The following is a 26,231-nucleotide window of genomic DNA, read 5'->3' on the forward strand; positions in this document are numbered from 1 at the left end:
ACAGAGTCAGCTTCAGCATTCATTAATAACAACCTGCTCCAGTGTGCTACTCTGTCCTTTTGAATTCAGGAGTGATTTAGTACTATTGACATTCTCCTCTTCTCTATATAGCAGAGTTCAGCAGTCACTCAGTGACAGCACAGATATATGGAAGGAAGAAATGTCTAGACCTGTTCATTATAAAGGCCGTTACAGACCTGTCTTGTGCTGACATCTCCTGACAATGTCTGTAGATCATATTGGGAGAGAGGTTTAATGTTTCTCCAAACACACAGCACAGACTACAGCTGACAATCAGCTGATGGCACAGATCTGCGCCTGCATGAGAGGAAATATATCTACCATACTGGGCAAATAAATGAATTAATAATGTAATAACGTATGTTATGCTCTACCCCGCACAAAAAGAAATGCAGCTCTTTGAGTTGTTGAACCATGGAGGTATACGTCATTGAATACACACAGGGTTTTTAAGTGGGTTTGTCATGTCTTCAACATTGAGAGTAAACCTGGCTGTAGGCCCTCTTTTGTATCATCAACATCACTTTTAGCCATTTTTAAATAAATATCACAAAGCTAAGAGATTGGTGAGAAATTGGCCAAATATTTAGAATATTAAATTATAACATTATAAATAAAATGTAGACTACTAAAACATTATGTTTTCAGACCGCTTTAATTTGCAACGGGCAATGGAACGCTCTTACTTCTCAATAAATTGGGTGATTGGGCCTTGTTAATACCTTGCAACCGCCGATGGCGCAATACAAACCGCACTTTACACGATTGCCTGTTAACTGCTTGGTGTTAAGAAGGCTTAATACAACTCACACAGCATAGAGAGAGAGAGTTATGTTTGTATTTAGAGAAAGGATGAGAACTAGACGCGTCGCAATTCAGGGCAATTGCAAAGTGTGGTTGCGCCGACGCCGGTCGTGGGCTGCGGCCGCCGGGACTCGAGGAATACGCTGGGAGGAATACTGTCGGAGGCTGCGCCAATTACATTGTCACGTCTCTCATGAGATCACTTGCGTTTCATTTTGAGAGGATCGATCCACCCCGAAATAATGTTTTTGCATCAAACGGTTACATTTTGCGCATTTGTGGCGCCCCCTATGGATCAAAGCGGAAATGCTTTTGGGGATCCGTTGAGTAAACCACCCTTGACATGTGATTCAAATTTGGGATTGACTGGAGGTTTTGTTTGTGATTTTTGGCCTTTTTTGTAAAACGGGCCCCTCCCGCTAACTTTGGAAGCCATTTAAGGACGAACCGTAAGGACTATCAAAATTCTGCTTGGAGATGTTTATCGCATGGGTCCAGAGATCATGTGTACCCATTTTTGTGAAATTTGGACAAAATATGTGGGAGGAGGAGCGAAAAGTGTGTTTTGAAGAAAATTCAAAATGGCGGAAAATCTATCCTGACACAAATGGGCGTGGCCTATATGGGGCCTATATTGCGTCGTGACCCAAGGAATCCAGGGAAAAATAAATTTTGATTTTACGACCTACGGTTCAAGAGTTATAGGCCAAAACGTAAAGTGGGCTGTTATAGCGCCACCATGTGGCCTACTGGTGTAATTATTTTATTAATAATTTGGCAATAAACTATGAACCTCCCCTCCAAGTTTTTTAACTCTAACCTTTACGGTTTCTGAGAAAAAAAAAATACTTGAATTCTTTCATTTTTCCATTAAAGTGGATGGGGAAATTTAATGCACTAATAAATCAATATCAATTAAACTATGTAACCAATCTCTTAGCAAAGTACAAGCACAGGATTCCCGCTGAAGCCGGTCATTTTTACATATGGCACGAAATTGGGAAAAATAAACTGTGGGAGGAGTAGCGGACGATAAAAAAGTTTATCTAGAATAATAAAGTCGGTAGAGTACTATAGTCTGGTTGCCCATTCGGGCAACCACACTAAATAGAAACAAATGCATGTACACATGTGTGCACGCAGCTGTGTACATACCTACTGTACATGGACATACATCCACTCACCCTTTTCAGGCTTATTGTCCTCTAAAGGTGTTGAAACATCTCTTTCTGTTTCCTTCTCCTCTCTGGCTTGGCTGGACTGCAGAACCTTCTGCCCTTCAAGTTGTTCTGCAAAAAATGTGCAATTTAAAGTGGTTTGTTTATAAACAGGAGGAGAAACCTGCATGTAGCCTGCCATGCAGATTAATCACATTGCACAAATCCATCTTTTCACCTGCTTTCTGCCACGATGCTTCAAGATAATATATTTTTTTTAAATACAGTATAATAACACTGATAATTAGATTTGTAACTTTCTTAACGTTCTTACAAGGTTTATTCACCAGGCCAGGGATTGGATAGGGAAATAGTGTGTGTGTGGGGTAGGAGAGTAAGTGTGATATAGACTCTTTAATTTGTATTGATGTATCAGTGCTTTAGCTAGGATAAGGATAAGACTTCCGCCAAACAGGAAGAAACGATGATATAGTGGAGTATTCCCCTGGACAAATGTGAGGTCTTGGCAGCATGCAGTGTACAGTCATCTTTGAAGTTAGAACAACTCCATTTCCCAGACACACCCTCTTCCCCTCCTATAGCCCATGGCTCTCTCCCTCTCCCTCATGTCGTTTCTCTCTCCCTACCCAACCATCTATCTCAATCACTGCCAGACATATGGGTTAGGAGAGGTTCCCATTCTCCACCAACAGCCAACATGAAAACATCAGCGTGTAGTGGCATGCCTCCCGTTAGCCACCCCAAGCCAAAGTGGATGAGAACTTACCATTAGCATGTCAGGTTTTTACTTTTCAATATACTCTGCAAATACAGGGCTGAAAATGGGGGAATCCTTCCGTTTACTTTGTACAGGTCATAAGTCAAAACTCATTGAGCTAAATGACATGAACCCTGACGTGTCCCTAGGTGAAGAGATTGAGTGTGGAGGGAAAAGGGGAGGGGGCCTATGGGGGACTCCAGTCAATGAAGTACAGTATATAAAGTGGAGAGACTAAACGACGATCATAGATCATTATCGTCTTCGCCAGTTGACAGGCCGGGAAGTGAAGACCATGTTTTCGCCCCCTGGACGTGTGTGTGTACAGTATGTATTGAAAGAGTCACTTTAGTCACCTTTCCTCTAGTTGGGCTGTTTTTGTGACGAAATTTCATAAAATAACCTTGTTTCATAGACACAAATCATAGATATTTTTCTCTTGTTGGCATCTTGATTGATGCTCAGCATTGTGCTCAGCATTTTTATACACATCACAGAGCATAATAGGCTAGCATGTCTATGTTAATTGCTTAATTGTATCAAGCAGTACACCTGTATGGAAGCATCTGCATTTGTTATGTTTCACCACTCATGTATTCACCGTTTTCCTTATATTTGTCAGCAGTCTGTAGAAAGTAGCAATGAAAATGTTATTAATGTAATGTACAGATGTTTTCACACACACACACACACACACACACACACACACACACACACACACACACACACACACACACACACACACAGGTGAGCTCAACTGCAGGGTTTCTGTGTGACTCAGGTTTGTAATGAGTAGGTCTGGATGACAGCATGTGTGTTTTATTGCTGCTACACACACACACACACACACACAGCAACAGCACTGTACACATTGGACCACCCCACTTAACCTGGTCAATACACGCTCGACCACTCCACCTAGAGCAGCGATTCTCAACCTGTGGGCCGGGGCCCACTTGTGGGCAGATTTTCAAGTAGAACCTGATCTATGCAACATAAAGTATAGGCAGCGTAGTGTGTGCAGCAGCAGATCACATCTTACATACATACTGTACAGTGTGTGTGTATATGTGTGCATCTCTCACACACACACACACACACACACACACACACACACACACACACGTATGTGTATATATATATATCAATGAATAAATATAAATGATATGCAGAATATACTGCATATCATTTATATTTCATATCCTCTGAAAGAACAGCTGTGAATCAGGCCCAACCTACGATTAAGTAAATGTCTCAGTATCACACAATTTTCCTCCTAAGCTTACTGTATCCCCTTTTGCGTAAGATAGCCTTCTGTATTTAAATATGATACAGGGATTTAAGCAACAATAGGCAATAGATTGATAACCTATTCAAATGATCATACAGGGCTTTTAATTAACAACAAGTAAGACGCGCGAACGCTCGAAGCGAACGCAGCTCGAAAATATTGTGTATTTACGGACTCTGTGTGTGTGTGTGTGTGTGTGTGTGTGTGTGTGTGTGTGTGTGTGTTTGTGTTTTGACTGTAGCTGCACTCTGGCGCCCTCTGTCGGCCGCAGCGCCGCACCCAGGCAGTGCACTGCACACAGACAGACAGACAGACACACAAGCCGAGCAGACTTTCATAGTAAGCTCCACTTGGGCGGAGGCGCGCCGCGTTCGCAATAAGCACCATATATTATGTTCTGGTTGAAGTGGGCCACACCTGTGAGAAGCACACAGCGCTGTTGCTGTCTCTTGGATCAGCTTCTAGTTACAGTAAGTTAGCAGGATGCCCAAGATATTACTTAAGGTTATATATAAGCTTATGATTGTTTAAAAAAAGAATCATAAGCTGTGTATTGTAACAGTTACTGTAACTGGTAGTAGAACTTGAGCCATAGCACTTTGTTTGTTTATTATTAAAATCATCAACAGGATTAACTCTCAGTTCTCAGCTAATCAACTAAGTCAGCCAAAGGGTCTCAACCAATAATTTTGTTAAAAAAAAAGAAACAACGCCAAAACAGAGGTTTCTCAGCCTAATGCTATGATGGCAGAAGATTAAACACACACACACACACACACACACACACACACACACACACACACACACACAAAACACTTGAAGACCAGCACACATATACATAATATTTCTGTGTGTGTAAACATACATTGTGTGTCCATGCAAGCACACTCACACAAACACGCACGCACACACCAAATACATATGCAAACACCAGCACAGTTTCATACCCACAAACGCATGTACTTACATGTGTATTCATTCTCACATGACGTGTACAAAGATTCGCTAACATGCACACACCCACACACTGCAAGGTTGATTGATAGGCAGTGTGAGGGTCAGGGTCTGGTTGGTGTCAGGCAGTTAAACTTCACTCTGTCATTATAGGGAGGAGACCTCCTGTTGCCCCCCCTACGTCTATTCTCATTACAAACACACACACACACACACACACACACACACACACACACACATAATACAGGAATTACGTAGGAATTAGGAATTACGGAATTACGTAGACACAAAAGTAAATGACACAGCACTCACACTGTAAATGCCAAATTATTAAACAGAAAGAAACCACTTACAGAAACAATTGTTGGATGTGTCATTATCAGTGAGCTCAGCTCTGGGGCTTCTCTATGACTAAGGGATATAATGAGAAGGTCTGAATGACAAACGTGTGTGTTTTACTGCCAGGGTGGGTGCGTGTGTGCGTGCACATACACGCACACACACACACACACACACACACACACACACACACACACACACACAAACACACAGCCACACTCACACAGTTTCTCTCTCAGATGACACAGTGCTCTGCTGATTCCTCAATGTCCAGGAATTAGGCCTGATGACACAGACACTTTTGAAGGTTGTGTTTTGGTGCGTCTGAAACGCCTGCCCCGTCCTTTGGGGGCGAGGAGGGCCAGCACACCTGTAGCCTGTGTTGAATAAGCTCTAGAGACATCTGGACTCAGCACATCTCACAGCACTGGGATCTCACTGACACCACTTAATGGCAATGTTTAAACGCTGATCGATTGTTTAAAAAAAGAGAAAAGGAATGAAAATGCAGACAGCATTGCTGACTGAAGGGCAATTTTATGGTGGGGGGGGGGTAAAGGAGAGAGTCAGTGAGTGAGTGAGAGAGAGAAAGATGGCAGGTAAACACAGATACACTTCATAACACAGGAACCTGTTGCTATTAGAAAGGAAAACACCTTGTTATGATTATATGATCAGGACTGACATTAAATTTGCTTGACCAGTAAATATATTTGTCGATTCACTCTCATCTGCGTAAGCACTATACTGACACACTTGATGCCATGGCCATCAACTGCTTTAGTTGCTAGATGCATTGCTGTTTTCCTACTCATTCTGTTCTTTTCCATTTCTCATATCTTCTGGTCAGTACAGTACAGTGTCCACTGTCGAGTACAGTATATAGTCTCAATGTGTTTAAACTTTAGAACTTGTCGTATGATACTGCCTGCTGTCATCTTGTTCTCTGAGCTCGTCCCTCAACTGAACCATCACTCTCCACCCTTAGAGGACCACATGGAGGGTCAACGAAATTCACAACACACCTTGTTTAATGATTCCTAATATAACCAAAGTATGGGTTGCTGTCATTTTGTGAGAAATGTTCTCTGATAATGCATTTGTCTTGAAACAGATACATAAGAATCTCCTGGCTGATTCACGTCACAGAACAACGGCTGATAGTGAGAGGCCGGCTCTGTTCTTGTTATTCTAGCTTATACTGGACATGATCTTGGTGTTTTGTCCGTGTTATTTTAGCCTGCTGGACATGGACCAGATGACCCTTGAGACTCAGGCCTTATCCTCTGTCTCCTTATTGGCTATAGCCATGAAACAACAATGCCTTTCACTACTGGTTACAGTCAGACACACAAAGGGCGAGAGGAAGAGAGACACAAGTGCAGAGGAGAGAGCTACTGTAGGAAGGCAGGAGAACGGTAAAGGAAAGGAAATGAGAGGGAGAAGAAACAGGGGAGAGACCTCGTGTGTGTGTGTGTGTGTGTGTGTGTGTGTGTGTGTGTGTGTGTGTGTGTGTGTGTGTGTGTGTGTGTGTGTGTGTGTGTGTGTGTGTGTGTGTGTGTGTGTGTGTGTGTGTGTATCAGGCAAACGTGTGGTGTTTTGAGCGATTGGCTGATATAAAAAAAGAAAGGAACAGAAGATTAGCGGGACTGGGATAATAAGATAGGATAAACGCATATACTGTACATAGATGAACACAAATGAATAGAAGCTACTCTCCATCAATAGTGAAATAAAAATGTCAATTAAGGATATAAAACAGCAAATCAACAAAACACCAGCAATATCAGTTTTTAAAAAATGTTCATGATCAAATATTTATAACTTAATTTGTCCCCAAAAGAAATTGACTGTGATTGGAAAAAAAAAAGACTGGCGACATGTTAAATGTCAAGTACAAAGTTTTGAAAGCCTTACTTTCCATGTGCACGTGAATGGAAAATTCATGTGGTCAAAGAAATTCTGGTGGACTGTAAACACAGCTGAAAGTCTTTAAAGGCTGAGCATTGTACTTCAATTACAAGGGGAGAGGATAACGTGTATTTGTTCCTTGTCAGTGGGTCTTAGTTTTTACACACACACACACACACACACACACACACACACACACACACACACACACACACACACACACACAGGATGTGGACATGCAGTGGTCTTATCAGCTGAGCTCATCACAACATCAAAGATGCTTCTAGTTCAAAGCCTGGTGAAACCCTCCTCTGATTCCTCCTATGTCGTAGAGGACACGTTAATGAAGGGGTATTATGCATGTGAATGAACCTGCAGTACAGAGCAGCTTACAAGTTTTTTTCATATTTTATTTTCAACATTACATTTCCTATGCAAGATGGAATAGTGGAGACTGGGGATCAGGCAGTTTACTACATCAACTATAATCAAGTCCATGAATTAGTTCTAATCAGTGAATTGCAGGTTACTGATGAGTTATAAGTAACCACCCATTTCAAAACACCCCTATGAGTTCAACAGAAATTACAGATTTTTGCGGTCAACTCAGAACTCCCAATGTAGATTTCCAATGGATCCACAGTACGTTTTCTTCTTGGATATCATCTCTGTCATTAATCAAACTTTTCAATTTAAATGTTGCCGAGATATTATTAATGCCTACATGAAAGTCAGATAAAATACTGCACTGGATAGTTATATGCCAAGTACACAGAGTTTACTGGCCACAAACTAGAGGCCATAGTGTTGAAATTGTTCTACGTAAAGGATGGGAACTGTAGAGATCAGGCATTTTTAAGGTCGCTCCAAATAATCCGCTTGTAAAGACAGGAAGGATGTATTTCATGTTAGATCAACAATGGAAAGTCTTGTGGTGTGTGTGTGTGTGTGTGTGTGTGTGTGTGTGTGTGTGTGTGTGTGTGTGTGTGTGTGTGTGTGTGTGTGTGTGTGTGTGTGTGTGCGTGCGCGTGGGTGCGTATACTCAATAGTCGAAGGTTAGTGTTCAAAAACGGTGAAAGGTCAGCAGAGGGAGGAAAGCAGATAAAGAGGTTAAAGAAACCAAAGGTACCAGAGCACAGTACTGCCAGGGACCAGCCAAGGAGACTTTGGCTGAATGCGCACACACACACACACACACACAGCCAAAAAGAAGGGGAAAAAAATAAATAATCACACAGGAACCTGCTGGGTCAACTGTAGATAGAGAGAGAACAATGCTCAGCAGTTACCTGGCAACTGTTGCAAGCCAGCAGTACACTTGTTTTCTTTAGCTTACGGTACGTATTTCGAAGCCATGGTTAAATACAATACCGCTGCAAAACAAGTGTTCCTCTTCCCCAACACTCATCTGAACGTGGAGTGGTGTTGTTGTGAATGGGTATAGTGCACCAGCTTAATTTGTCGGTGTGGGAACATGGTTTCAGTTCCGCATTCCCAAAAAATGATTCGGTAGGGGGCTGTTCGGTTCGGTATGGCTAAACCCCTAGTCTCATGTGTAGCTTACTCACCATACTGTAAAAATAATATAAGGAAATTATTGCCTCAGACGTGCTTACGGTTAATGTATACAGTAGTTTGTTGCACAACTGTCACTCGACAAAGATGACATATTTTCAACAACATACAAGTGCCCAGCGACAAAGTTATGAACACGGTTTATAACGAACACATTAGCCTTGTTAAAAAAATATGATCAGCCAGTGCCAACATTTAGGTTGTAATGATGACAATACCACCACTCACCACTGTGCAGGTAGGTTTTAGTCCAACATACATACACACTTCTGGAAGAAAAGTTTGTAAAAAGACAGCCAAGAACGAAAATAAAAATGTTGTGAAGGCACAAGACACAGGTGTCTTCAGGATTGACTGGTTAGTAGCCTAAGCCCTATACTATTGTCCTAGTTACTGTAAGTATGGATAAAGGGATAAAATGGTGGCAACATTATTTTCTATTCTTTTCACAACCTGAGTAGGCATCCGACCACATCACTAAATATCAGAGTATTCCTAACTTAATGTTTCACTTCATTTCTTCTAATTCTATGTCAGTTGAACATACAATTGGATAAGTTGTCCAAAATCATCTCCCACAACATTGCTCTATTTCAAGTATTGCTTAAGTTGGAATCCCTCCTTGAGCCTGATGAACTCCAGTCACCGGCTGATTAAGATATTTGGGCATCCTAAGCACTCCAACCATCCATTCAGGTATCACTGTTTGCCAGTCTTTGGGGATAAATCTCACTTAAACCCACTGCTAACAAAGAGTTATAAACTCCGGGAAAAGCACTTCTGTGGCTTACATAGCAAGATGCTTCTTGTGTGGCTATCAATACACAATGCTGACAGAGCATAAAGATCAAATCATGTGTATCTTGAGATGCACATGGGAATGGCGTGGCTCCAATGTGGATGTCTGACTTCATGTAGCCAGCCTGATGAGAGCTTGACTTCATTTATATAATGAATGTTAAAGTATGGCCGATGCCTGTTGTGAACGATGCCTGTTGGAAACGCATGCCCCTCCGGTTATGGAATACCCATTGTACCCGTTGTCAGAATACCTAGTGAGGCCAGGCTATGATGTCATATTGCTGACATCAGGGATATCCATATGGGCATAAAAGGCATACCGAGATCTCCATATATGGGCATAAAAGGGACTCAGAGAGACACACATACTGTACGCGCAGATCTGATCGACTTCCAACTCAGCACAACACACCCTCGGGTCTTCTGTGATACACACGGCAAGTTTGTGTGATACAGTTTGAAGTCGATCGGTTACATATGTGGTGGACGTTAGACATACCCAGAGACAGACAGATATTCCATGCCGTTATAGATACATTGATATATATCTTCTGTGTGTGTGTGTGTGTGTGTGTGTCTGTGTCTGTCTCCAATGTATAACTTGGGGACTGTCCGACCGACAGACTTCAAACCTGGTGTGCTGCCGATGATCCGGCATGGCCGGTGTGTGGACGTCCAACTACCCAGACATATAAAGCTCAGCTTCTTCTCTGCGACTGTAGAGTCTGTTTGCCTATATGAATGCTGGACCCTGAAGCCTGCCCAACATAAGTCCCTGAGAGGGGTACTACAGTACATCCACACTACATCAGAACCCTACATGCAGTACTAAACATCAACCAGGATGAACACATTACCAACAAGTATCTGTATGGGGGCATAACAGCCAGGAAAATGAGGCTGGCCAGTCACTGCCATAGACACCAGGAGCTCCCAGTCAGCGAAATTGTGCTGTGGGAGCCAACAAACACGCATCAATCACAAGGGCATCCCACACCTACGTGGAAGTGCTAAAGAAAGATGCAAGGGTGGAAAGTACTGCGTGGCGAGCTAGCCTCTCTTTTTTTTACATCAATGTTAAGATGCCACAAGCGACACATAGTTTGTGCATTTCCTGAGTTATATGGTACTAGACTGGACTAGAGATACAGGGAATAATGTGCCTCTTGTAAGCACACGTGCATGCTGGTTTTACCATACAGTACAATCACAAAGTAATGTGATTATTGCAATAGCCTCTGGTCTGACTGCACCTTTAGGTGGGATGACACAGGAATTCTGAAGGGGAAACAAATAAGGTTGCATGAATATACTGTCAGACACTGAGAACCTTGAATAAATACACGATAAGACGAGTGTGTGTGTGTGTGTGTGTGTGTGTGTGTGTGTGTGTGTGTGTGTGTGTGTGTGTGTGTGTGTGTGTGTGCGCGCCCATGGGCTATGCAACAGGTGTGAACTAAAGTGTAGATCTGAATTCACACTCCAATCAATAATTACCCCCTCCTTCTGCAAGTCTCCACCCAGGTATTAGAAACTACTTTACCTGTAATTGTAGACCTGGCCTTCAGCTGAACTGCAGCTGGGGGTGACTGGTAAAGCCATGCGCACACGCACACACTCTTTCATGCAATCAAAAACGTTGCCAACCAATTCCAGCTTGAGAACTTGAGGGAACCCTATTGCCCAATACATCAGAAGTACTTGGTGAATGAAAGACATCTTTCGTTTAGTACTCAAAACACAAATCCCTAAAATAGTGCCTGCCATGTGTTATCTATCTAGCAAAAGTAAATCTTTCAAGTAAATCTTTCAATCTGGATCACACAGAATCCTAAATCTAGCCTGAGCCTAAAGCGGTTCAAAATGTAGCCTTAAATTTTTGTGCTTTAAATATTCTTACAATAACTAATCTGTGCCTGAGGATATCTGAAAGCAGCCTGTCACCCTTCAGTCTCATGTTACACTATTCAAAACATGTCCTGTTCAATCCTCAAGTAAATATCTAAAGATATGTCCTTAGGTACCTTCATAGAAGAGACACAAACAGGCACACTCACAAGACAAAAAAAAGAGAGTAAATGTGTTCACCGTGGCGCGCACACACACACACACACACACACACACACACACACACACACACACACACACACACACACACACACACACACACACACACACACACACACACACACACACACACACACACACACACACACACACACACACACACACACACACACACACACACACACACACACACACACAAAAGATTGGTTCTTATACTTCAATACCCAGGGGGATCAACATCTTATCTCATGGATCAACTGTCTCCTCATTAATCAGATGGCTGGCAACAACTACAGTGGGATTTTTCTCTGCATGTGTGTGTCAGTCACAATCTGTGACAGGCAGGAAATACTCCCACAAAAGCATGCTGGGAAAACATGCACCAGTCAACAAGTGTCTGAAGACAATTAACAGAAAAAGAAACCCCATACAGAGGCATTTAGTAAGCATGTACACATGTACATACACACAACACACACGACAGAGAAAAGCGAAAAGTCCCTTTAGTGTTGCCATGTTTTAGAGGTCACTACAGGGCATTGCAGGGACAATGGAGGGAGTCAGGGAGGGATGAACAAGGAGGAGTGGATAAAGTTTAGGGGGGGTTGAAGGGAGGGACTCGAGGGAGGGAGAAGCAATGAGAAGGAGAATATGGATAAAAAGAAAGAGTGACAGAAGCAGAAAAGGAAGGACAGCAACAGCAGAGGAAGGGCAGCAGAGTGAACAAGGCGGCACATAAGAATGACATAAGGAGGAAGAGAGGAAGAGAGAGAGACTGTTGAGAGGGGGATAGATAGACCTTTATTGAACCCTGAGGGGAAATTCAGGTGTCATAGCAGCACCAAGCATTAAACATAGGAAATACAAATAAAATGTAATGAAGATAAAATATAAAAGTGACTAGGCTTAAAGTCATGCTGTGTAACATTCATGGTTTAAAAGTCTTTTTGGCAATGCCTCTGGCGACGTTCCGGTCACTACAGGATTTAAATCTATACGGAACCTACCTCACAAAAGAAATGCTGCAGGGTCCTAGGGCTCACCGGTATTTTGGAATGCAATAATAAGTTGTCAGAAACTGTATTTATTAAAGTTAAAATACATAAATAAATACATTTCCGGTACTTTTCCGATGGATGCATTACTTTGGCGTCAGGGGTAGACAATCCCAAATTAAAAATAGCTCTTAATAATGTTTAAAGAAGTTGTCAAAAAAATAACATTTATGAGGAACGGTTATTGTGAAAAATAAACCAGTGAAAGATCAATTTCTGTTTTGTTACTAACAATTTTGTATAATATGGGTATATCAAAAGAAACATTTTTTAATAGCGCCTTGTTACATGTACGTTTCATTCGATTTCCAATTAGAACATAATGTAGGGAAAACCGTGTATAATTAAGGTATAACTGTGTTTGTTTCTGTCTAAAGAAACACATATTTCTAATTACGAACACATAATTTCTAATTACACCTTATTGCGTCTAATTACGTGTACCGTAAATTAGGCTGCGACCGCTTTAAAGTCTGACCTAGCCACCAGTGCTTGGACTGACTGAGTTAGCATAATGGATAAACCAGTGGTGTGTTCTACCGTCAGATGCTGTGTACGGCGTATACCTTGAGATTTTTTTCCGTCGCTACCGTATACCTTCAAAAACTGTTTCATCCATTGAAAACGCGAGAGCGTATACCCACGACCACGCGCATCGTATCATAGCGTATACCTTCCGAAAAAAACTAGAACACAACACTGGGATAAACTATTACATAATTAAAGGCTTAAAGGCTTTTATCAACTCTGATTCTAATTCTGCTTATCAATTTCGGTTCTTATGAATTCCCCATTTTGGTTCCATAAGTTAAAATCTTTTTTTAGAAAAAAGTGTAAAATGTATACATTAATAAATCAACTAAACACAATTGTCCCTGTAAACTATTTACATAATCCATGACAACACAGTGGAAAGCAGTAGCAGTTAAAGCTCGTTGCATGCTTTATTTACATACTGTAGGAAATCTACTGGGCCCTTGATTAGGATTTAATCAATCCGATTCCTACTTTAGGAGCCTAATTTCGATGCCCATCCCTACATACATGGATTTACGGTATATGTGCGCACTATTGTCAAAGATACAAGCATAGGAGTAAGAGAAGGCAAGAGTAAAGAGACTACAAGAGATGAGGAGGGGATAGTGGGAGGGAGTAGAACTGATCACCCCTGATCCCCAGTGACCTTTGGGTTTTGACCCTCACCACACCCTGTCATTCAGACCCGTACTCTTAATGGGCCTTAAGGCCTACTGCAAGGCTAAAGTTCAACCTCGGCGGGCAAAGGTCAAACAAGAGGACTCAGGGTCCAGGAAGGGTATTAAGGAGTACGTAGACACTTGAGGAGGAAACACACAAAGATACAGGGACTGCAGAGATGGGGTGGGGGAGATAGAGATAGAGAGAGAGGGAGAGAGAGGGAATGGGAAGAGAGGAGAGGATAGCAGCTAAAGGAGCCATTCCTCTGCTCTCCATACTGTAATTATAGCTGTCAAAACTAGAATGATGAGCAATCTAAACAGGGAGTCAGGGGCCTCTAATTTAAACTCTTTACCATTTTAATATTTATTTCTGTGTCATTATATGGTGATGGCAAAACATGGGAGAATGAAACAGGCTCTTTGCTTCTCTGATCTCCCCATCTCCCCAGAAAGCCCTCCAATTACTCATGTGCGTGCACCCGCACATGAGTGTGTGTGTGTGTGTGTGTGTGTGTGTGTGTGTGTGTGTGTGTGTGTGTGTGTTGTGAAAGGGTGTCTATACAAACATGTGGGTGATTTGTTTTGTCGTCTAACTGCTGTTTGTGTGTCCATGTGTGTGTACATACTATGCATCTGTTGTGTGAGTGAGCACCAAGCATGTGTGTCAGCTGTCTGCCAGTGTGTTTATGTATTTACATTGTGTTGCCAGTGCTTGCAACAGTTACAGGCCTTACCATCTAATAAAGAGCAGCCTACAATGGTTCATGTCATCCTCCCAAAGTCAGATAAGGAGGATCAACACAGCCATCTCTTATTCTTTCCGACATCTCATACATGAGCCCTCTCCAACAGCTTCCAACCATCCACGACCACCTCTGGATTTAATTTGACTTCCCTTTCTCTCCATGTACCATCTTTCACCCTTCTTTGTCTAACTTTCTAAGCTCACACTACTAAATATACAACTTATGTCTTGCCTCAGATTCCTAATATTCCCCTTGGACTAACATTCGATCAGCTTTAGTGACATCTAAATTTAAAATCCATCTCAACACCTTGTCAGCATTAACATGTCACTTATTTACTCGGCAACAAAATAATAATCCAAATTATGAAAGTTTTTGGATAAACGTTTAGATAAATAACTGGTTTTCATTTTTTGTTTGCCAGGGCAACTGTTACATACTGTACAGAATATGAATAATAAGTGGATCATGTATGACTGTCATTGTAGATTTAAAGTCTCGTTTTTAGCGGTGCCAACCGCTCTATACGTGGCTTTGACTCGGTGTCTGTGTGTCTGTGTGTCCGTATGAGCCCGGGATGAGCACGGCAAAGAAGCAACACATACAAACACACGCACACACACACACACACACACACACACACACACACGGACTTGGAGATTGCCTATGCCATCTCTCCTCTCATTTGCCACACGTGCCACCGGTTATCAAAGAGGGGTCCAGGGACCCCCAGGGACGTCCGCCCGTATGAGCCCGGGATGAGCACGGGATTTTAAACAGCTATAACTCCAGTTTGCAGCATGCCACCAAGTCGAAATTTGGTATGTGGACTTAGACCACCAATACGGGCCGAGCATGAATTGCTCAAGCCCCACCCCTCTGTCTTCCCATTGGCTGGCCTTTAAACAGCCATAACTCAAGTTCGCAGCATGCTACGGAGTACAAATTTTGGACATGGACTAAAACCACCAATAGGGACAAACTGTAATTACTTAAGCCCCGCCCCCTCTGTCTGCCCATTGGCTGGGCTTTAAACAGCCATTATTCCAGTTTGCAGCATGCTACCAAGTACAAATTTGGTAAGTGGACTCAGACCACCAATAGGGACGAACTGAAATGAGTTAAGCCCCGCCCCAAAGGCACCGCTTCCTTCACACAGGGTGTGATTTTTCTACAATATGTCACATCTAAGTGATAAATGGCACAGAATAAAAAGTATGGAAACCTATTTTCAATTCAAAAGACAACAGGCAAATACTTCTTCAATTCATACTATTGTATTAAGTGTTATTAAAGCTTCAAGCTCTAAATCTGCTCACAAATAGAGCAGATATAGATATATTTTGCAGGAAGAAAGGTTCCGTATGTCTTTTCCGGCAGGAAGCAGAAGACCAAAAACTTAAATGTATGCACATCAACTTAACCTCTTTCACAAATGATGTCCCAGATTTCAGCAGAATACATCGTTATTAAGAGAATGTATTAATTATTAAGCTCTCCACTCTCTTGTTTGAGATAATTTCTAGTTCAGAACACACACAAAGTTGCAGACACTCCTGGATAACCCAGAGACGTCTATGGGGGTAGATAGATAAATACAACTATCACACACACACACAAACCTGGAGGGTTTCAGCATTAGGCAGGAAGTACTTGGGGGGATCTGAACTACTTCTCCCATTTCCTTTAAAGGATTAGTTTTTTTTAGGGTTCTTATTATTACACTCTAATCTCCTCTCCACCTGCAGCATTTCATCCCATCTTCCACTGATCTTTCATAATAAATAACTAATTAATTGTTTTTGAGAATTTCATTGAACTATTTAAGGGCCACATGAAAACTAGCACACTATCTCTAGTGGCTGCCATGTTCCAATTTATTGAGAGGTGTTGGGGACAACTGTTCTCATATTTTGTCCTAAAATCTATAACGTGTAGGTAGGGCCTGACCGATACTGGATGTTTTGAGCCATGGCTTTCAATTATGTTTTTATAGCATGCACCTTACGTATGTATATCTGATATTGTTGTCCTGTTATCTGACTTCTGTCTTTGTTTCTTTCTTATGACTATATTTTGTAACAGCAAAGTGGATGAAATTAATTTCACACACCCTTTTACTCCAGTAGACTTACTCTACAGAATGCTTTGTTAAGGTGAGTAGCACGAGTTGATAATGGGAGATATAGACCCAAACCCTAGTTTATACTTCATCACACAACATTGTCGCTTACTGAAAATATCTAACTTCTAGCTTTTTGGCAAGAAACACCGGCACTTAAAGATGGATCGATAGATTGATGCGTGTGTGTATAAAATACAAACGAAGGTATGTATTTATTATTATTTTTTGATTTTTATGAAATGTTGTGCGAGTCTAATTTAGGCTCAAGGCTGAGGAAAAGTTACAGATGGTAGAGAACAACAAAGTGAGGTCAACATCAAGCATCCTCAAAAGGAGTGTCTCATAAGGGGAGTAAGTGAGCCTATAGGGCTGATTTAGCACACTTATCCCAGTTGGACAGGTGAGGTGGTTTCTAGTGGACCAGCATTGAGTCCCTCTAGAGACCAGGACCCACTGGAAAGTGGGCCCTCCTTATAAGGGGTCATTCTTGGGCTAAGTGCCCTGGGCTATAAAGGCTTATCCAGGTTAGAAAGGTGGCATTCTTGTGGTACTAATTGGTGGAATCCAACACTCTTTGCCCTCCACTGTGGCCACAAGTCTACAATAACGGTGGCCCAGATATCTCTCTACTGCATACCACTTCATCTAATTCCTGGAAGTCAAAGTGCAACAATTTCGTTAACTGTCAGAGAGGTCAAGAAAGATAAGTGATATTTATAAATGTTATGAAGACAGCATAATCCCAAAGAGCGAGATGCTGCCTTGCCCATTGAGAAGACATCAAATGAACAGCACATAATGCAAACACAGGCTCAACTTACGAGCGGCAAGCGGATATGAAATATATCTGCTGTCAACATAATATCGTCCAAGGTGACTCCCGCTGTCAGATCAATACTGCATGCATATGGTCACTATTCAAGGTTGACTGATCCTTCCAATCTAGATACATAGATGTATGAATGTGTCTTTAACGTATGTTCAGTTAATATAGAGCCATGGCCTGCAGTTACAGAACATTTGCTTTTGCAGGTACTTTAGAAAGGTAATATGATGAGAAGCTGTGAAATCCAACCAAGGTCATACAGGCACCTGTGACCTGTGTTTGTGGTCAAGACCCCTAAGACCCGCCCTGAGGGTGTTGACATCATGTCTGGACAATAACAAGTCAGACAAAACACCTCTACACAGTAACATTCTTAGAGTTCATTTAACTACAAAGAGTATGCAAATTACAGATGTTAATTTTGAATTTGTACGGTGTGACTCTGTAGGAGGCGAGCCTTTTTTTCCAGATATGTTTTATATTTTTTGTAATGTTTAACTTCAATTTTATAATGGAGGTCAAAGGGGTTTGGATCAGGCCATACAGTATAAATGTGGATGCATCGATACATCATGAAGATTAAGTAAATTATAGACATTATGGCATGACTCTTGCCTAGAGAACACAATGCCTCAATACAAATCAAATCAAGAGATTAAATGTGCAAGGTTCCTTATTTCCCTGCGTTACATGTTCACCTAGTTTCGGTGGAGATTTGGTATAGAAGGAAAAAAGGAGTGGGCCAAGGATAAAGCCCTGGGGGACTCCGTTCAACAAATAATATAGGGTTAAGTGGTTAATAAAGAACTGCAGTGGAACTGCTGAAGCGGGGAGCAGACGAACAGAGGTCAGGTATGGCCAGAATAAGGCATTAAGAAAGTAACTGAGGGAGAGACGGAGTCAGGGAGGTCAGTAATGGGAGTGTAGCTAAGAAAACAAGTCAAGTCTACTCCAGACGATGTCTGGCAAGCCTGAAAGCCAAGTTTGAAAAAGAAGCACTTTAAAAAAAAAAGAGGCATATAAAAAAGGGAGACATTTTCTTTGTATAAATTATATGATACAGTCCTAACTAACAAACAATTAACTAGGAAAGTATGTAGATCTCCGGTGTGGCGCCAATGTGGATCTTGGACTTCATGTGGCCAGTCTGTAACATCAGTCATCTATATCTATGACTTTAAATTTGGGCATGGTTTCAGCATGATCACAGCCCCCCGATGACTTTCATTATAAAATGTATGTTCAATATTTTAAAAAGTATACAACATTGTGAATACAAAAGAGTAATACATACAAAATGTGGCACTGATCGGTCCAGTGGTTTGCGAGATTAGCCACACGCGCGCACACACACACACACACACACACACACACACACACACACACACACACACACACACACAGCTGGCCTCTTGCAAAGCCACACCGTAAAACATTTACTGGGTTTGACAGTGATTTAAATGTCGTCTCTGGAGATTCATTGAATATTCATCACACATATGGTTTTGGGACATCCCCAAATGTACTGGATAAATCATAGAAAGAAAATAACTCGAGAACAAATTTGAATTCAACACAGGGGACTGGCAGCTGAAATTATGTTGAAAACAGACTGAATGCACAGACCCAAAAAAAATGCACAGTGCAAAAACTTTTTCCAAGCACTACGCAAAATGGCTACTTTCCCTCAGTTTCATTATTCTGCAATGCAGAAATTAAAATAAATAGCAGTATGTAAGCAGAACTGTGAGCTGGAGGTTGTTTAGGGGCGGAGAGCAAAGTGATTGCTGAGTCACTGCATCAGGCTCTAACAGCAAGCAGACGGCAAGACAACAGAGCCTTGTGCCATGGGACCCTGCTGAGGAGGACAGGACAGGACACTGGCATCTCCTACGCTACCGGAGGCAAGTGGGGGGAGGCACGGTAGACAGGGGGGGGCAAAGATAAATAAAACTGGAGTTATACTTAGTTGCTCGCGGGTGTCGTGCACTGAAAATAGACGATATACAAGCTCACAATGTGTCGTGCTGCGACACGTGATCTTGTAGGTCTGCTATTTCTTGTGCATGACATCGACCGCACAACTAAGTATAAATCAGGCTTAAGGAGAGGGGCGGAAAGGAGAGGGGAGGAGAATAGAGGAGAGGAAATGCAAACAAGAGGCAAGAAAAGAAATGACACGGAAAAGGTAGAGGCGAAGACAGGAAAGGTTGGCATGGAATGTGAGAGCGACAAGGCAAGAGAAGGCGAGAGAAATGGAATATGGCTGAGGAGAGTGGTGGGGTGGATGCGAGGGGAGGGTAAAGGAGAAGATATAGAGTAGCAGTAGCTGCAGAGTTTGAATAAGTGGAACCTGCTGAGAGGAGAGAAGAGGAGAGGGATTGTTAAGTGACATGAGAACAGAGGAGTGAAGACTGAGCCAGTGCAAACTACCACAGACTCTCAGCCTGACTCTGCATAAACCCGAAGCACAGCTACCGACGACTATGTACCGCTGACTCAGCACAACTGGGCCACGCGCTCCTGGTCAGACCCGAGGGACCATGATGTCACAGCTGCAACCTATTAATATGACAGCATCATCAACAACGTTCCTACTACGGTAGAGAACAAAATACAGTGCAATTAGTAGCTATGGTAGACCAAGGTGAGCAAAAAGGAAGGAAGAGGATCAATTCTGATTCAAGGACCTGTGCTGCATGTCATCCCTATACTCAAACCTTGGTTTCCTGCCTCACTTCACTGCATCTCTGCTGAAAATAAAGCAGCCTATGCTTTCAAAAACGCGACATAATATAGAGCCTAATAACGACATGGCCCTCCCTGTCCAATCTTTAGCCATCGATAGTAAATTACTATGTGTGCAGCTTGTGAAGCTGCACAAATCACAATGCAGTGTTCAGTGTTGCAGCTGCACTATACAGGAAAAATTCCCATTGGCATCGTTCCCACTCTGACAAACTGACTTCTTTCGTTCACGAAAATATATATATTAAAATGTCTTTAAAATATATTTTAGAACTTCCATTCCTGATAAGCAGCAAGCTATACATGCTTCGACTAATTTGATTTACAGTAGGACGAATTAAGTGGGGGGGAGGCGGGACGTCCGCTTTACTCCTGGATCATTTTCAGCGCTGTATGACGAAGCATTTGAAAATTGTGTGCGTCAACGGTCTGTCTCGAGACTATATACTGACAGACCCTGACTTGGCCTTAGGCCACGCCGTAAAAGTGATAATTCACTTAACATGTTACCAATATCATTCCCAGTCATCTCGATCCTCCACTATAATGCGTTCAGTATATCATTTTAAAGTGAGTTATTTCATTTAAATCAAAAACACAAGTCCAGTGCCTCTATAACCACATGTGCAAGTGCATTTTGAAAGGCTGAAAGCAAAACAGTTTACTTGAAATAAAAGTTTAATGAGAGAAGTCCATACATCTTCATTCAAAAATTAAGCTTTTTTTAAAGGAGAAAAGGGCAGTATATGCCCACAGTGCACTCCACTGAAGTAATTCTTTTTTTTATTATTTAGCACAGATTTGGTGTAAAAGTCCATTATATTAATATTATGTTATCCTTAAAGGGAAAGACCACTTTGGTTGAGGTTTGGGTTGTGGGGTTACCTTGCCATGATGTAACTCCAAAGGTGGGCAAGAAATCAAAAATAATTGCTGCATTGATTTGAAATTGATAATTCAAAGTATGCTCCTCATTGACTTACTTATATTGTACGGTTAAACAGCTCTCAAAGTCGGTTAAACAGCTCTCAAAGACACTCTTTTATACCGTAAACAAACACAAACAAAACTGATTCAGACAATATAGAACATCACCAAACCCAATACTGTTTATTTTTTTTAAATAAAAATGACGACTTCCTGTTGATTTTACTATTTGAAGATCCAGATCCGCGGATCCAGTCCGGGTTTTCTTCCTAATAAAAATTGCAAAATCAACGGATAGTTGACATTTTTATTTAAAAAACAAATTGTACTGGGTTAGGTGATGTTCTATACTGTCAAAATCAGCTTTGTTTGTCTGTTTACAGGCTGAAAGAGACAGCCCGTAAACAGCTCTTAAAGAGACTTTGAGAGCTGTTTAACCGTACAATGTAAGGCAATGAGGAGCATATTTTGAATTAACGAGGCCACAAACAAGCTGCTTTGAAGTTGTTCTTTATAACTTTCTATTGTATTAGATTATTCTTCAACTAAACACAATATATGGTCGTTTAAATGTCTCACATAACATAAATGATGTAGAGTGAAGGTCTTAAACTACTAACTATAGTAATAGTATAAGTCCCATGACTCTACAATATTTATGTTGTAGTTGTAGTGTGTGATATGTACTGTACTACAGTAAAATAGTCCAGGCCTAATGGATGGTAGGGAGAGGAAGTGGAGTGAATCAGCTCCTTTCTCCCTGGTGCCCCCAGGGCTAGACTGTCAGACAGACCTGCTAATATTAGAGTGACTCATCCTGACTCTCTATTACTCTTGACACAAACAAGGTGAGCGCTGCACGCATACACAAAAACCCGGCTGTTAGCTTAAAAGTCCCACTGCAACGTAGGCATCTGTGGTTTCCAATTAACTCCAGTTACCCCAGGAGGAAGACCTTGTGGGCCTCACATTCTTCTCCCCTTTAACACACACGCACACACACACACACACACACACACACACACACACACTCACAGTTTTCCCCTTACAGATAGAAGTGTCTATCCGGCTCCCCCTCTCGACACAAACAGCCCTGAGGCCACCGACCTGTGATTCATCCCAACTCACACACACTCACGCAATGCTCAGTGTCAACTCTGAGAGTGTAGAATGGACACATCTGGGTGAATTCTCTACACAGTCCGAGTTAAATGAATACTGAGGATTTTACGGTGTATGCATTCCTATCTGACTGTCTTGTGATGATGAGACCCCGGTGGTGCGGTAAGGGAGTTTCACACACCTCATAGGGCTGACTCTGACTGAAGAACTTTCACAAGATAAATTCTCCTTTGATCTGTCACGTCATAGTGCAGGTATAAACCCAGCCACCCACACACCCAGATGCACGCATGCACACACACACACACACACACACACACACACACACACACACACACACACACACACACACACACACACACACACACACACACACACACACACACACACACACACACACACACACACACACACACACACACACACACACACACACACACACACAAACACACACACACAGTTACATAAGGTTTTGTCATGAGAGCAGGGTGGGATAGACTGTCATGTAATGGGTCCTTTCATCTCCCTCTGGGAGATTGTCAACTGATGCCATCCATCCACAGTAAGAGGTTACTTCTTAAAAGCTCGGCCATTGTGGTGTGAGCCAGAATGAAACCAGCTCAGCTGCATGCAGTATAAACCACCACTACCGTTGGCCAGTGTGTTGCCTGCACTCAAATATTGACTGCAATATTATGAAATTTGCAAAGTATGAATGTCAGCTAGTACAGTAAGATAGTGATTTATCCTTTTCGTCGGTTGATCTGTAATTAAGAAAAGTAAATCATAATGAAGCGCTCTGTAAACTATCGGAAGAGAACGGACTGAAACGGTAGAAGCAAGCCCTTTAACGGGCTCTTTAGGTCTTGTGGAGAATCAAGCAGAGAATGAATGTGGGAAAGTAGAGCGTCTGTTTCTCCATTTTGTGACAGGGTATAGTTTTTTGACATAGCAGTGGACATGCCATCTCTAAGTTCAAACAGCAATATATTGTCAGGAAGTGTGTGTGTGTGTGTGTGTGTGTGTGTGTGTGTGTGTGTGTGTGATAGAGAGAGAGAGAGAGAAAAGGTTAAGTGGAGTAGGTCTGACTAACAGTTACCTGAGATACAGCCTACTGTCTGCTGAGTGGTCCTGCAGTGTCGTTTTACCCACCCCTCTGTAACATCTATTTTACTCTTGTGTGTGTGTGTGTGTGTGTGTGTGTGTGTGTGTGTGTGTGTGTGTGTGTGTGTGTGTGTGTGTGTGTGTGTGTGTGTGTGTGTGTGTGTGTGTGTGTGTGTGTGTGTGTTCTTTACCGTTGTGCGCTCCATAATTTGTCTCATCCAGTACCAGGCTGTTCATACACTTAATCTCCCAGTCTTGAACCTCAGTATCCCACAGAGCTGGCATCAACACAGAATACTGGGCCCTGCAGGAGAGACGGAGGGAAAAGGAAGGGATGGAGGGATAGAGAAAAAGAGTATATAATAAGATGTAAATAATTATGCACGTCCTGAACCTACAGACTGCAGAGCTGGGTGAGTAACTAAGTGTCGCTCTCCCTGCAGGAGATCGAGAGATGGGGAAAAGGAGGAAAGTGCTGGAGGGAGACCAGAACATACTAGATGGAAGACGAATGAGAGAGGTATAAAGGCATGTTTAAGGAGTCTGTGGGTGAAAAAAAGATGAGCGATTGGGTTCGACTTCAAGATTGATTGATTTATAAAACGATGGCTGTCCAGAGAAAGACAGGGGAATGATGGAGAAAATGAAAGAAGGTAACAGAGATGAGGCAGAATGGATGATGGCTACATCATGGTTTCCTTTGAGCTGGGTCAAAAATACATGAAACTAAGATGCACATAGATTTCAACCCACTGATCACTGCATTGTCCTGTGACTCAAATTGATACAATTATCTCAACTTTGTGCATGACTTTCACTTGAGCAAGCCCAAAAATACTGCTACTGGCCATTAAAAACAACCTTGCTGTCATTGTATTCCATTCAGCTACACTGTGTGAGGGAAGGGAAAAAAATAGTCCCTATGGGAGTTAGGTGTACAGAAATCTACAAACGATTGGAGGGTAAAACATTTTTATGCAGTATAAACCCTCATTTAGATGAAAAGACATTTTTGTATTCAAGCGATTTTGCATCTCTGAGAAGTCTCTGAGAAGAACAACCAACCTACTTAAATTACATAATTTGTTGCTGGATAAATATGGATTTATTCTCAAACGATTTCAGTTAGATTTTCGTTTCTTAAAACACAGTCACGAAGATGGAAAAGAGCAATTCATGAATTTATCCTAAATTGGCAGGCAGGCAAACGGACACGGTAAATACAAGCCTTTTCTTTGCTAAAAAATAGCGGGGGGAAAAAACTAATAAAGTCCCTCTAAATAAGACATTGGGTAGTTATAAAAATGCAATGGCCCGATGGTAATTTGTGAAAAAAATTGGAGACTTTATTGAAGCCAGACTTGTCAGTGACAAGTAAACAAATGATGTGTCGAGCCCTCTAGCAGAATGAGTGTGTCAGTGGGGATAAATGAATGAATAGATGGCCAACAGAGGAGGGGGCAGAAAAGAGAAAGAGAGAGAGGCATGGGACAGTCTAGGGAGTTGTATGAGAACTGAGTATTGAGGAGGAGTGGCATTGAAGAGTAAGAGAGAAAGATTGACAGAGGAGTGATAGAGGGTTACTAAGGGCATACATTGATGTATACAATGAGGAGGAGGAAGGACTGAGACGCAATAGAAGGGCAGGGGGTATAGGGACACTAAAGCAAAGACGAAAATACACAGAAAAGACTCCTTAAAAAGAACACACATACAATGGGAATATTGTTCAGTCTAAAGTGAATACAATTCTATTCATATTATGTTTTAAGTTATTCTTTACACTATTTGCTAGATTGTTAAACATGCATAAAAGTTAAAACATGTATAAATACAACAGTATTTCTTGACTGTTGTCTCTGTGGCACACAGAGTCCGATGTGATTTTGTATTGGGCAGTCAGTCAGTCAGCATCCAGAAAAACACAGAATCAAACTTAGTTCAATTGAAAACATGACCCAGTCGCAGCCAATTGTTGGATGGAAATTTTGGAGTAGATGTGCAATAAATAATAGAGAAGCATGCTAGTCTTAAATGTTCATAGTACCATTTTCTTCATGCGTATGAAACAAAGGGCTTGTAGGCAGATGGTACAGCAAGCTGATAAACGGTGACCTTTTAGTCTGATGAAGATGCTATAGCAAGCCAATAATGACTGACAAATAACTGCAGAATATATAAATGTATATACTGGGCTTATCCTGCTCGTTTCATCTGGGAACGGTTCCAAGCATATCTACACAATAAGAACTGTGTGAATTTGTGGGGCTGCTCATCAAACTCACTATGGGCTCTTGTAACTTGTAAAGATAAGATTCATAGGGAGATTCAAGGAAAGTAAACACAATTTTCTATACCAGAGTATGGCAACAGGTTACCACCTGACCAGTAATGTAGGTAAAGGAGACCTAAGGTCACTGCTAACAACCATTTCTAGTAATCATGAATTCGGCCCAGGGTCTAGCTCGGCTATCTTTAAGACCTGGCATTCTCAAAGGCTTAGATTGCTGGGTGATTTATTTAGAGATGGTGTTTTGATGTCGTTTCAGCAGCTGCAGATGCACATTTTCTTGGTTTTCCACAAATACGTCCCTTTATTAATTCACTACGTTTCCCACTGGGCTCCCTTTAGAGTAAAGTGGAGGATTTTATATGTAAATGTAGTGATGGATCATACTTTA

General features: G+C 41.8%; 1 protein-coding gene across 1 annotated transcript in view; it reads right to left on the reverse strand.

Moving 5' to 3' along the window:
- Window positions 1–26,231, reverse strand: part of LOC311046928 (uncharacterized protein) — a gene marked incomplete at its 5' end in the record, with an annotated part of 66,222 nt that overhangs the window by 27,253 nt on the left and 12,738 nt on the right. Inside the window, 2 exons of the mRNA XM_084059507.1 lie at window positions 2,010–2,114; window positions 23,742–23,854. Of these exons, the coding sequence (XP_083915633.1) occupies window positions 2,010–2,114; window positions 23,742–23,854 (218 nt within the window). The remainder of the gene's footprint in view (window positions 1–2,009; window positions 2,115–23,741; window positions 23,855–26,231) is intronic.

Source organism: Gymnoscopelus microlampas, assembly GCF_963454915.1.
Source record: "Gymnoscopelus microlampas genome assembly, chromosome: 6".
NCBI classification, from domain to species: Eukaryota; Metazoa; Chordata; class Actinopteri; order Myctophiformes; family Myctophidae; genus Gymnoscopelus; species Gymnoscopelus microlampas.